The sequence below is a fragment of the Anas acuta genome, chromosome 1 (assembly GCF_963932015.1).
Source record: "Anas acuta chromosome 1, bAnaAcu1.1, whole genome shotgun sequence".
Lineage (NCBI taxonomy): Eukaryota > Metazoa > Chordata > Aves > Anseriformes > Anatidae > Anas > Anas acuta.
In genome coordinates, this window is record NC_088979.1 from 135,147,804 (window position 1) to 135,161,338 (window position 13,535).

Sequence of the window (13,535 nt, forward strand, 5' to 3'; positions counted from 1 at the left end):
TATGCTCATGATTCAGGGAGAGTACTTCCAAAAGCAGAATATAGCTGAAAGTAAGTAGACCAGATACATCAAAAATCAATGCATTTAATAAAATAAACCATCTTTTTTTCCTCCCTAAAAGTCGTGTTAAAAATATGTAAATTTACATTGGTTCAAAAAAGAGATAAAGCTCTTTGTTCTTGTGGTACATAATCACCTTTCAAAGCAATTAAGCCAATTAGACAAAGGTATTTGGAGGATTTGAATGAATGGGCCAGGCAAGCTTTTTTTCTTTTGCTTCTCTGTCAAATGAATCATAGATTGAGTCTTTGGTTACAGTTTTGGCTGGTGCTGGGATTTCTGAGATCCCAACATAATTTTTTTTTGCTATCCTTGAACTGGTAGTGATGGTATATGCATTACTTCTGTAGCATTTCATGGAGGACATGCAAAAAGTTTCTTTCATCCCTCTTCTGAAGTTCGCATTATACACTGAGTACAGGGTTGGCTTAGAAGCTGAAGAACTGAAAGAGATTAATGTGATAACCATAAAAACCAAGGAACTCTTTCTGTAGTCTGTTTCCTGTGGGTGCCACAGCTGTACCACATAAAAAGGGAGCCAGGACAGGAGAAACACTAAATTTAACATTAAGAACATCTTGATGGTTTTCACTTTTGTCCTTGGGACAATATTCATTGTCCTCCTGACAGTCCTGCCATCGGTGCCTATTCTCCAAATGTACTTGATAACCTTTTGATAGAATAGGATAATGAGGATGGATGGGATCAAAAACACCACCAAGAGATGGATAATACTGTAGATGGCTCCTTCCCAAGAATTCGGGAGAAAGAAGTTGCAATGGCCATCCCCATTGGAGCCATAGAAAAAGAAGGCTGGTGATGCAAATGCAGCATCAAAGATCCAAGATGCTACAATCATTTTCTTGGCTTTCTCTCTTGACACTTTGAAGCTCAGGGGGTAGACAATAGTGTAGAATCGATCCACACATATGGAGAGGAGCACGTATATCTGGACTCCAGGGGTGAGATATTGTATGTACCTCACCAGCTTGCACATCACATTCCCCAGTGTCCACCTGCCTGAAGTAAACTGAAGTAGCACAAATGGTGCATTTCCAACACTGATGAGAAGGTCTGCACAAGCCATGGAGACAACAAAATAGTTGGTGGTTGATTGTGTCCTTCTGCTCCTATGGATCACTAGGCAAACAAGGGAGTTTCCGAAGACGGAAAACAACCACAATACTCCAAAAACCATACTGGCTGCTATGATTTCCCCTGGCCTCAGTTCATACTGCAAGATGGTGTGGTTCCTGCTTGGCCTGGGTTCCTTGGGTGACTCTGTCATCCCGTGGTTAGCAGGAGCAATGGAGGTCTCGGGGTAGCTGTTGTTCTGCAGCAGGAGCAATAAAGTAGGGAAAACAGAGGGAGCGTTGTTGTTATCCATACTGTGGTCAAACATCATAGTAATGTCCTTTGCTCAGGCTCTACATAAACAGAAAAGACAACAAGTTTTATTTAATAAATGTGTGTGAAATCAATGAAAGATAATTTTAAGCAATATACATTGATTTCAGAGAAATGGTCAGAAATATAAGATTTTCTGGTACAGCAGATGCCATTATTTTTCATGCAGACTTTTATTAATGGTCCAGATACAGTAGGATGATCATTTCTGTACTCTGAAAGATAAAGTCCACCTTGCAGATACAGACTGAGGTGCAGTTTCACCAAAGCTGGTGAAATTCACAACCTCAGTGAATGCAATATGCTCTATTGATTCCAGAAATGAGCTGTACTACCTGGCTGTGGAAGTTGTAAAAACAAGCAAGTAAACAAACAATCAAAAATAAAAAACCAAACCAGACTTTGTCTCTGTTTGCTTGACTTTACATGTATCTTTAAAGCAGTCAGACAAAGAAGGTGTTTCTTATACTGAGAGGAAGAAAGAAGGGTAATATTTTTACAATAACTACATCTTCATTGATCATGATGCTAACAGACAAATCCTGCTCTCATCATTTGTTTTCTAGCAGCATTGGTGTTAACATCCCTGTATTTAGATTGAAGTACATACACTGTCACTATATGACTATGACTGTAAAAGTGGCAAAGGATGATAAAAAATACTGGACTCATAGAATATCCTGAGTTGGAAGGGACCCACAAGGATCACTGAGTCCAACTCCTGGGTCCCCAAAGGACCACCCAAAAAACAGACCCTACGTCTGACAGTGTTGTCTAATCGCTTCTTGAGCTCCAGCAAGCTTGGTGCCGTGACCACTGCCCTGAGGAGCCTGTCCCAGTGCCCGACCACCCTCTGGGTGCAGAACCTTTCCCTAACCTCCAGCCTGACCCTCCCCTGTCCCAGCTCCATGCCATTCCCTCGGGTCCTGTCGCTGTCCCCAGAGAGCAGAGCTCAGTGCCTGCCCCTCGTGAGGGAGCTGCAGGCCGCCGTGAGGCCTCCCCTCAGTCTGCTCTGCTCTGGGCTGAACAAACCAAATGACTTCAGCTGCTCCTCACAGGTCTTGACCTCTAGACCCTTCACCATCTTTGTAGCACTAAGTATACTAAGTATTTTCCATCTTGTGTGCCGTTCATACTCTACCCAAAGGTAATTTGTCCTTCACTAGCAGAGATGCTTTTGAGCCCACTCAGTCTGAATGGTTTTTTGTTGTTACTGCTTCCTTGAATTGGAGAAGCTGAATCTTCCTGGTTCTGGACACAATTTTGGAAGATGAGAGATCTGGATTTAAAGGCAAAGGAAAGATCAGCACAGTGAAAGGACTTGTACCAAGCTGGATAGGGCCCACTCATAGTGAATCTTCCTCATCTGTTCCATGGTGAGGAAAATGTTGCTTTCTGGAATAGATCCAGAGAGAAACATTTCTATTTCCACAGGCCTGCAATGGGAGAAGAAGGAAGGATCCCTTCCTTCCTTTACTCTTCAGAAGAGCCACCGAGGATGGAGGGGTGGGAATGGTGGGGTTCAGGAGGTGCATCATGTGGATCTGCCTCGGGGGACACAGCCTGAGTGAAAGGAAAGGGAAGGTGTGTGGAGAGCTTTGCTTCTGGCTGCTTATGCTGGGGGTGGACGGAGAGAGCTGAGTGAAATAGTCTGAGGATTACTGTGCTGTGCCTTGAGTGGGTGCTACCGGGGTACTGGGGTGTTAAATCAGAGAAGGGCTGAGTGAGGGACAGCCCAAAGGCCCATGGCTGGTGTCCTTGCTGTGTAAATGGGGCCCACTGCCAGCACCAGGATCAGGCGCTAAGATGGCATTTCAGCTGTGCTATGCACACCATGCTATTTTTATTAACAGCTGGACACTGTATACCTTAAAGAGTCTAGTCTGAACTGTGTATACTGTCCCTGCATGTCACTGTCTTGCTAGTTACCTGTGCCCTTGATATCAGCATTTCCCTCTGTCACCCTGAGAACGAGGTTTCTGAATTTAGGTGTCCCATGTTGAAATGACCTGCTGACTTGCAATGGTGAGAAGGATACCAAATGACTTGAATACCCCTTCTTTTTATCCCCTTCCTCTTTAAATGTAGGTGGTTCAGTTTGTGATAACCTCCTTTCTCTTTTTCCTTTAAATGCCAGATCCTTGCAGTCTTCATTTTTATAACCTTTACAGAAATTGCCTTGCCTGGCAATTTTTTATTTTTTTTTTCATAGCCTTCATGGCTATGAGGCAGGTTAGTGATATTCAACAAGTCTGTGACCATGAGGCAAAAAAAAAAAAAAAAAAAAAAAAGAGATTAGACCTATGTTTAAAGGTATTATTCGTCTGCGAGTTGCTAAACTGCTCACTGTTAGATTTATATTAGTTGAACTTGTGAGCCCCCATTGCTTACCTCTCCAAAGCAGCACAGAACACTAATACAACATGGATTCTGATCGCTAACTACAAAATCACCGTGAATGATCCACCTACCTTCTAGACAATGTTTTTTACTTGAATAGATGCTAGAGTGACCTCTTGATTTCTGAGGGAGTGCTGTAATGCAGCTGCTGGGCAGTGTGTGTGTGTGTGTGTGTGTGTGTGTGTGTGTTCTTTGCTGATGTTTATTTCTCTGCCTGCCATGGTTCTGCTCGAGTGGGCAGCCGAGCTCCACCACAGCCACTCTCTCACTCCCCCTCCTCAAAGAGGAACAGGGAGAAAATACGATGAAAAGGGCTCAAGGGTTGAGATAAGGACAAGAAGATCACGCAGTAATTATTGCAACAGGCAAAACAGACTCGGCATAAGAAGATAGTAAGATTTATTGCTCATTACTAACAAGCTAGAGAAGTGAGAAACAAAGGAAAGAAACCAAAAGCACCTTCCTCCCCATCCACCCTCTTCCACCGCCTCTCCCCTGAGCGGCGCAGGGGAACAGGGGAATGGGGGTTATGGTCAGTCTATAGCACTTCTCTGCCGCTCCATCTCAGTCACTCTCGTCCCCTGTGCTATGGGATCCCACCCAGGGGATACAGCTCTTCCAGAACTGCTCCAGATACGGGTCCGTACCACGGGGTCCATCCCTCAGGAGAAAAACGGCTCCAACCTGGGTCCCCCACGGGCACCAGCTCCTGCCAGGTCACCTGCTCCTGCGTGGTCTCCTCTCCACAGGCTACAGGTCTGGCTCAGAATCTGCTCCGGCAGGGGTCTTCCACAGGCGGCAGCCTCTGTCGGTGCAGGGCCACCTGCTCCACCGTGGTCTCCTCCATGGGCTGCAGCGTGGAACCCTGCTCCACCGTGGTACTCCATGGGCTGCAGGGGGACATCCTGCTTCACCATAGTCCTCACCACAGGCTGCAGGGGACTTTTGCTCCGGCACCTGGAGCACCTCTCCCCCTCCTTCTTCACTGACCTTGGTGCTTGCAAGGCTGTTCCTCACTCCTCTCACTCTCCCAGCTGCTGTGTGGTGCAGCGTTTTTTTCCCTGTCTTAAATATGCTCTCACAGAGGTGCAAAACATCGCTTAATGGCTCGGCTCTGGTCAGCAGTGGGGCCCTTACCAAACATGGGGCAGCTTCTAGATCCTTCTCACAGAAACCACCCCTATGGCCCCCTGCTACCAAAACCTTGCCATGTAAACCCACTACACTGCCTATACCTAGCTTTGCACCAATTGCTTTGTCCTTGTCTGCCTACTCAGAATGGAGCCTGGAGGTACAAAGGCACTGGATGAATTTGGGATCTTGCTCCTTGCATTGTTCTGTATGTCATCTTCAAGAACACAATAGAAAAAAACAGTCAGACATGGAAGAGGAAAAATGTACTAATTGTTTGATATGGTTAGAGAAAATGTTTTCCCCCAGCTTTTTAGACCCTGTGTTCATTAGCTGAGCTTAATATAACATTGTGTGCTTCACTTGAACAGACTAGATGTACAATCAGCTCCATGCTGCAGGTACAAATTCAGCATGCTTGAAAATGCACAGTGTATTTGAGAGTAGCACAGCACATCTGCATAGATGGCAGCCACTCTGCACAGTGGCAGCCAGTCTATGACAGGACCCCGTGGTGTTTCTCTTCCAAATCTTGGCCCCTGCAGCAGCGACCTCGCACTGTGCCCGGCTGCTGACTGTGAACCAGAAAATGGGTCAACGTGTGAGTCACCAACACTGCTACCAAAGCAGTTGGCCTCATTTAGCAGCTTTCATGTTCAAGCAATATCTGGGAACTGAAAACAGCTCATGCTCAGCTGAACATTTAGCTGAAGCAGTCTGAGGCTAGTAACAGCTGGTTTTGTTTCAGTGTTAAACAAGGAACCTTGCCCAAGTCCTTTCTCTCAAAATAGCACTTGCGGACATCAGGTGTGAGACCCAGAAGTGGGTGTTGTGGTGGTCAAGTTGTCAGCCACCTGGAAGGGAAGGTGTGCATTTAAGCCTGCACAAGATGGTCTGCCCCTCACCCCTTCTCATGCTGCCACACCTGGTCTTTCTTTCCCCCTCATCCTTAGCTTCCTTCCCTCATTATTTCCTTACTGGCTTTGCCTGGCAAAAGAGTCCTGGTTTCTGAAGCAGTCCCTGCTTCCCTTTCTGCCCTCTCCATCAGGTGGATCTGCTCCTCTGGAGATAGCCTGCGTTTGTCAGCTGCCTGTGGGGGATTCAGGCTGCTTTCTTTGGCAGAGTGGCAGGATGCACTGACAGCACAACCTGCTAAATTGCATGTTAGGATTATATGTAATAGAATAGTACACGTGGAGCCTATTAGCCAGATAGAAAAGAACATTATGGGCTAATTTTCTTCCTTAATTTCCCTTGCCATGCAAAAGTATCTGCCGGCTAACAATACCCAGCTGCTTGCTGTACAAATTAGTCTCAGTAGAATAATAACCAGACGAAATTTCTTGGTCAATATTAAAGAGTAGTGGAAGCCTCTATATAGTTATAGAATTGTAGCACTCAATTAGTACTTTTTTTTTTTCTTTTTTTTTTCTTTTCCTGTTGCATTTTGCATAAAAGTCAGCCCAATATTTTCTTACTGGGAAATGCAAGTTATATGCAAACATGCAATTCAGCAGCCCTAGCAGTGAACATGCATAACATCCTCAGAGGCGTGTGTGGAGAGCTACCTGGTAGGTGACTGCAGAGAAAGGAGAATGTCAAGAAATGTATCCACCTATCTTGTGTCTGAGCTTTGCTAACAGGGAGAGCAAAACCAGAATGGGAGAAGCTTTGCTGTGTGCCACCGCTCACCAGAGACCATACGCTTGTGCTGGAACCTCTCTCTCTCTCAAAGCAAATGTTGTCTGATTAGCCAGTATGATCTGAGATTCCTGCATTATTATTTTTTCCTTCTAATGGGCCAGAAGCTGACTTACCTTTATATTAAAGGTTATTTATTCTGTTCTGTGGATTTAATCCTGTTTTTCCTAGGGGTGCTGAGACCAGAATCATGTCTTGATTTGACACTAAGAATCTTTCTGTCTATAACCCTGCACATTTTTTATTTTTATTTCTATTTCTGTGGGAAAGTCTGCTTTCTGTAGCAGAGATTTAAACTTCTGCGTTATCGATAATGCACCTAATGGCAATGTGAATGTGAAAAGCCCAGAGTATGCATCGCTCTGTATGGGTCTAGCATACAAATAATTAGAGGTTCTTTATCTTATTAGATGGTGATTCTCTAGTTTTCATGCCCCCACTTGTTGCATTGCTAAGTGAAATATGATTTAAGTGTCAATGAGCTGCCCAGCTTGCAAATATCAGGTCTATAAGAAATGGTGATGAGCTCTTTAGTCTCCCCTGGTCTTTCAGGTCAACAAGTAGTTTTTGGACAGATAAAAAGTAAAAATTATGTGTAGTAAATATGTAAGGCTTATTTTCATTTTTATTTTTAAAAATGGTTATTTTTGATTCCCCATTTAAACCAAAATAATATTGATCTGAGTGAAATGATACTTTCTAGTAATTGTGAGTCTGCACTGATGCAGCAGTACCAAAATTCTCACTTATTCTTTTAGAGTGAGCAAACTCTTAAAACTGATGTGAAGACTCCCTTTATTTCATTTTAAAACCCAGAATGTTATGCATTTACATGGAAAAAAAACAGGGTATATGAAATGATTCATAATAGTCAAACAATAATTTCCTGGTGCTACAATTCCCATTTTATGTGCCTTACTTTGTTATTTGCAGGCCCAAATACACCATCATCAGGGATTATCTCTTCAGGTTTATAGTAAAGGAAACATACACTTGCTAACTCTCCAAAACAGATGTTACTCAGAGAAGTATGACATAAAGCTACAAGAGCTTCAAGAATGACATAAAGCAACTGCCATATCTACTCTGCTATTGTACAAAGCCCACATGGTGGAGTTACTATGTGTTTACATGTTTACTGTCTTGTCTAGAAGTATAGTTTCCATTGCAATTTGGAGCAGTAAAAATTAATTGGATTCACAAAGGATTGCAATAAATGGCTTTTTTAGTGTTTAATCAAAAGAACAAACATTTTTTGCCAACTACTGTGTTTTAGGATCAAAAAGGTATCTAAAGAAAGACCATTCAGCATTACTTACACGAGCACTAACAGACTGGCTTTTTTATCCAACATATTTTATTTCTCTGCATCCTCTCCTCACTGCAAAATGCTGGTCACGCCGTGGCCCAGCGAATTATTTCAAAAGCATTATGTTGGTCATTTACTCCCAAGACTTCCCTCTTTGAAGAATCTCTTGGGAATAGCTGCCAGACTGGAAGAGGAATACTTCATCTAAAGGAGTTTAATCAACATGAGAAGCGAGAGCAAATTGAATCAGGATGGGGTGCTTTTGTCTGGGTGCAAGATGCTAGAAAGTGACATTCATCCTTGCCTTAATCCAGATTAACTACCTTATGTGCTCAGGCTCTCATGGCAATAATACTGTCATAGAAGAGCACAGAGCCTTTTAACCTGTAACTGTTTCTTGCTATACAAGGATCACTGCATACATATTGAGGCCATTTAGTACTTGTGCTTCCAGGGTAGGAATGTGGCTACACATGCTTTTGAAAGAGCGCAGATTCCCTGCCAGCTCTTGTCTCTGGTCTAGTACTCATAAAAGTGCTCAGCTCTTTGCCCTGCTCCTGTTACAAGGCCTTTCCTATTCTCACCTGCTGTTCTGAGACAAACCCAGACATCTGGGGTTTGAGCAAAAAATCTGAGGTTGAGCAAAACCTGGAGGTTTCTTGAGGTTGTGTTTTCTTCTACACTGTCTGCATTCCAATAGAGAACACCTGCCCCTCCTCTATCAGGAGAATAAGACATTTTGAATAGAATAAACCTCATGAAATTCATACCCATATTTCATACATTGTTGCCTGCAACCCTGGCTCTGCCTTGATGGTGGGGATTCCTGTTATGCAGCATAATTATCTAAAGACAGCATGACTGGAGGTGTGCATAGGCTGGTTCAGGTATGAAGCTTCCAGTGCCAGTGTGGCCACAGTGCAATGTATGGTAAAAGCTTCTGGACAGAACAGACAACATAAGTTGACATACATTATTGCATCTTATATCAGCATCCAGGAGCCTAGCCTGCAATGCAGGGTGAGGTCATGGGAGCAGGACATATGGGCAGAATCAAATAAAGGAAGATGTTCTTAAATTCTAGCACATATAAAGAGTATGAGATGTATTCAGTGACTGCATGAGCATGAATCTCAACACGGCTTTCCTGCTGTGTGTTTGAGGAAAGTAAGAGACTAACCAGGCTTAGCGATTGGTGAGCCAGGCTGTAACTCATCAGGCCAAGAACAGGGCCCATATATTGCTTCTAGTTCTGTCACTTCACATCTGGATTAAATCTTCTGCCTGCAGAGCTTCAGCGCAAGGCCTGAGTCCTGGCCCAAAGCAAATCCATGGGGCATGATTCGATGATCATTCAGGGTTGAAAGACACCTGTAAGCCACAAGATACTGCACATTGGCTGACTGTTCTTAAGGGACAGTGCCATCTCTTGTGATGGCAAGACATGCCCATTGTGATGTTAAAGGTTCTGGGAGAAAAGCCTTCTTGCTACAGTTAAGCTGACGAGTTTTTGTCATGTATTTACAGAGGGTTAAGATTGACACTCAGGCAGTGGCTGTAGCTCTGTTAACCTGAGGCAAGTTGCTAGGCCACAGTAATTTATTCATGCACCTAAGCCCTAAGAGTACATTTACTCTGTGTTGGCAGTGGGAAGCAGCCTTTACAGTGGCTGCAGGTTCCATTTATACCCCAAATCATGCTCTGGTTCAGGGACAGAAAGCAGAAAATTTTGAGACAGATTTGTGCTCACTGCTACCTGGAGGCACACCCTTACCACATCAGCATCTGCAGAGTTGGGAAATGGCTGTAAAACTCTTCAGCAAGGCCATCACTTCAGATTAGCACTGATCTAAAAATAATGGCAGAACCAAGATCTTTGTCCATTGTGACTTCGGGACATGAAAAGTGGGATCAAGGAAAGAGGAATCGACCTTGTGTCCATCCTTACTGTCAAAATAGGTTCCACCTACTGGAGTTGGGCAAGGAGAGTGTGAAAAGCTTGAAATATACTTCCGCAGGCTGCTTTCCTGTCTTAGTGGGGACTGTGTCTGTCCTCAGACACTGCTAGGTTGGACCCTTTCCTGATTCATAGGTAAAAAAAAAAAAAGTATGTGTTCTCTCCCACATGCTTACATTCATTTTTGGCAATGCAGGGCCTTGCCCACAATGCAGCATGCACTTCTGCTTGATGTGAGGAACGCAGCACTTACCCGGGCCGGTTTGTCACGGTGGGTGTTGACAGATGAGCTGTGGTGGATCTCACGCTTGGCTGATTTCTCTGCCCATCTCCTGAAAATTCTCACCCTCTCCCTGCCAAGTGTCTTCTCCCCCACAGGGAAAATATGCCAGCAGCTTTGGTGAGGACAAGAGCAGCTTAGCTCAACCTCTATCTGGCAGTTTTCCTAGGAGAAGCTGAAGGGTTGGTTTTCTGTTCGTTTATTTATTTATTTATTATTTATTATTATTATTATTATTATTATTTTATTGTATTTTATTTTATATTTATTTTATTTATTTATTTATTTTTTCTCTATGTTAAGTTCATGTGGAGACAAATTCTCCACATGAACTTAACATAGAGAACAGGAGAAGCCGAAGACCTGAATGAGCAGGAGGAGAATGCTCCCACGGGTCTCTGTCAGAGGACATGGCCATTAGTGACAGCATTTCAGCATCTGCCCACACTGACTTTGCTGGAGAAGCAAGAGGGAGCTGAAGGCCACGCAAAGCCCACAGTTAGACTGGAAATGCCTGATGGTGATTGCTGGAAGGGGTATCCCAGATGAACTGGGCTCAGGTAGGACAAAAGCATGCTAGAAGAAGCCACTGAAGCAAGAAGCTGGCCTGCTGATAATTCCTGAGCTGGAGATCTCTTCTTGGGCAGGGTGCCAAATGCAAAACATTGGCAGCCTGTTAGAAAGTCTAGGAAGTGATGGAAGATGCTGGAACGGAGAAATCCCAAACACACAAGTGCTGCATCAAGTTTTGGTGCTGTGGGTGCTGTGTTTGTGGTAGGGAGGGGCAGTAGGCCCTACTTGAGGCTGCTAGGGGTTATTCTGCATAGTCTTGTTGAAAGGTCTCCAATCAGGGGTCACTCTAAGTACTTAAACTCCTGAGGGAGGATGTCTGCTAGGGATGCAAATGAAAAATGCATGTGGAGGTTACGTAGCATGAGCCAGATGGGGAAACTGCACTGCACAGCTTTGCAAACAGAGACTTCACAGGAGAACTGTGGGGCTGTAAGAGTCTGCAAGCTCTCACTTTGAGCTGAGGAGCAGAGCTCCCCAAATGTATTGAAGGTATAGACATTTATCCCCTTACTGACTCATCTGAGACCAGGATGTTTAAAATAAACTCACAAATCAAGCTTCCAAAAATCCATATTTAGACACCCAAGTAAAGAATAGCTTTTAAGGAGGCCTCTTGGTTGGCATACATTTTTTTTTTCTGCAAATCAAGCCACTTGTTTAAGTAATTAACGGTGGCTTTAGCAGCCAATCTTCAAGAAACACTGAGGATAATCCCTGCCAGAAAGAATTGGCTATGAATGCAGCCTCATACACACAAATGGCCTTTTGAAAGCAGAAGGCAGTTTTACTTCTCTGTAACTCTGTGGAACCAACATACTGTTTGTCATGCTGGAAGCCAGCTGGATAAATGAAAAAGTGCCATAATTTAAAAATAAAAATACTGAGTGTAGGTGAAGAGAACATAGATTTCTGTAGAAATGCAGCTGTTCATTCTGCAGTAATTCTACTTGCCCCTTGGTTTTCAGCAGAATCATCTTAACAGCTGAGCCCTGCAGAGCATTTGGTCCCGAAGAACGAGCCCTCCTTGCAGAAACCCAGCGATTTTAAAGGCACGCAGATAAACACGCATGAAATGAACCTCTGGGAAAGACGACCTCGCGGGTGCTTGCAGAGGCAGCTATCCCTACAGCCCCAGCACCGCTCAGCACGGCAGCTCTCAGCGCACATACCTGCTCCAGAGCTTCCTCCCAGGGGCGCCGCTGTCCTCCTCCTCCTCGTGATCCGTGCCGAGGGCACCTCCAGAAAGGGGCCGCTCATGCTGGAAGCCGCGCAGCGCCTTCACCCCTGCGGGGCTCTGCCGGTTATGCTGGAGACGCTCTGCAGGCTGCGCATCTCGCAGATCTCTCCTTCGACACCGGGGTGTGGGCAAAGCCACGTTTTTTGGGGTGCTGCCGCAGGTTCATTCCCCGGCCACGGCTAACGCGTCCTGAGGGCGGCAGCTCCCGCATCCCGCCCCCAGACCCTCCCAGCCCCCCCGAAACCACTCAGGGCCCTCCGGACCCCACGTCGGGTCCGGTGCCGTCAGCACCGCGGACAGCGCTGCGCCTCCCGACGGGGCGGGCTCCGCGCAGCCCCTCCCCGGCCGCCGGGGGTCCAGGGTGGGACGCGGGGGCAGCCCCGGGGAGACGCGGGGGGGAGCCCGGGGGGACGCAGGGGGGAGCCCCGGGGGAGCCCCGCCGCTCTGCCCCGCCGGCCCTGGCTGCCGGTGCTGACGTGCGGGTTGCTATGGCGCGGCTGCGGGCGGGGATGCTTTTCTGCCGCCGCCGTCGCCATGGGACCCTGGCAGCTGAAGGGAATGGAGAGGAGGAAGGAGGAGGAGGTGGAGGGAATATTAAATTAGCTTTCTCTGGGAATTCGTGCTCTTTTCTTCCTCCTCCTCCTCCTCCTCCTCCTCCTCCTCCTTCTCCTCCTCCTCCTCCTCCTCCTCCTCCTCCTTCTCCTTCTCCTTCTCCTTCTCCTTCTCCTTCTCCTTCTCCTTCTCCTTCTCCTTCTCCTTCTCCTCACTTATGTATGAAGTGTAAAAAAAGCATCAAATATTAAGCACTTTGCTTCAGCATGTGTTAGTTTTTACTGTCTATACTCTTACCAAGACCAGTATGACTGGGGAAGGAGTGCAAAGGAAGCTGCTCTAAAACAATGTGTTAATTCTGAATAATGTAATATGTACAATTACAGCATTTTGTATAATATGTAATAATTATGCCATAAGTTATTAAATTCTCATTGTGCTGATATTTTGGGTGAATAGCAGGCTGCCATGAGAAACCAGGCAGAGAACATGAGGTCTCTATTAGACACAGATTCAGAAAACACTCTGGGTCTGTTAGGAGACAGACCCAGCAGCCTGCCATGAGGCTTTGCTTCCCTGTCAGTGACAAGCAGAAGCACATTTCCCTTCCCCTTTTTCTTTTCCTTCTCCTCTTCCTCTTCCTCCTCGTCCTCATCCTCAAACTCATTAGGGGAAGAAAAAAAGAGAGAAAAATCAGAATGTCTGGGCTAATTTTCCCTTCATTTTTCAGTGGAGAAACCCAAATATAATTTTATAATTTTTATTAGACCTTTTTAGGGCAGTGGAGGAAAGGTGCAGTTACCTGTTGAAAGCTACTTTCAAAGACAAACATTCAAACGAACATGTTTTGTTGTTGTTGAGTATTTTCTGATGTATAACTATATTTCCTTTATTTCATACTTTTAATTATATGCACTGGAGCAACTAT

General features: G+C 45.2%; 1 protein-coding gene across 1 annotated transcript; it reads right to left on the minus strand.

Annotated features, from left to right (window-relative positions):
- Positions 1-217: 217 nt before the first annotated feature.
- On the minus strand, positions 218-12,761 carry GPR19 (G protein-coupled receptor 19). Its single transcript, XM_068658657.1, has 2 exons — positions 11,988-12,761; positions 218-1,487 (listed from the first exon to the last, which is right to left on the minus strand). Exon 2 carries the CDS (start codon positions 1,463-1,465, stop codon positions 218-220), a length of 1,248 nt encoding a protein of 415 aa, XP_068514758.1. The 5' UTR covers positions 1,466-1,487; positions 11,988-12,761.
- Positions 12,762-13,535: the final 774 nt, after the last annotated feature.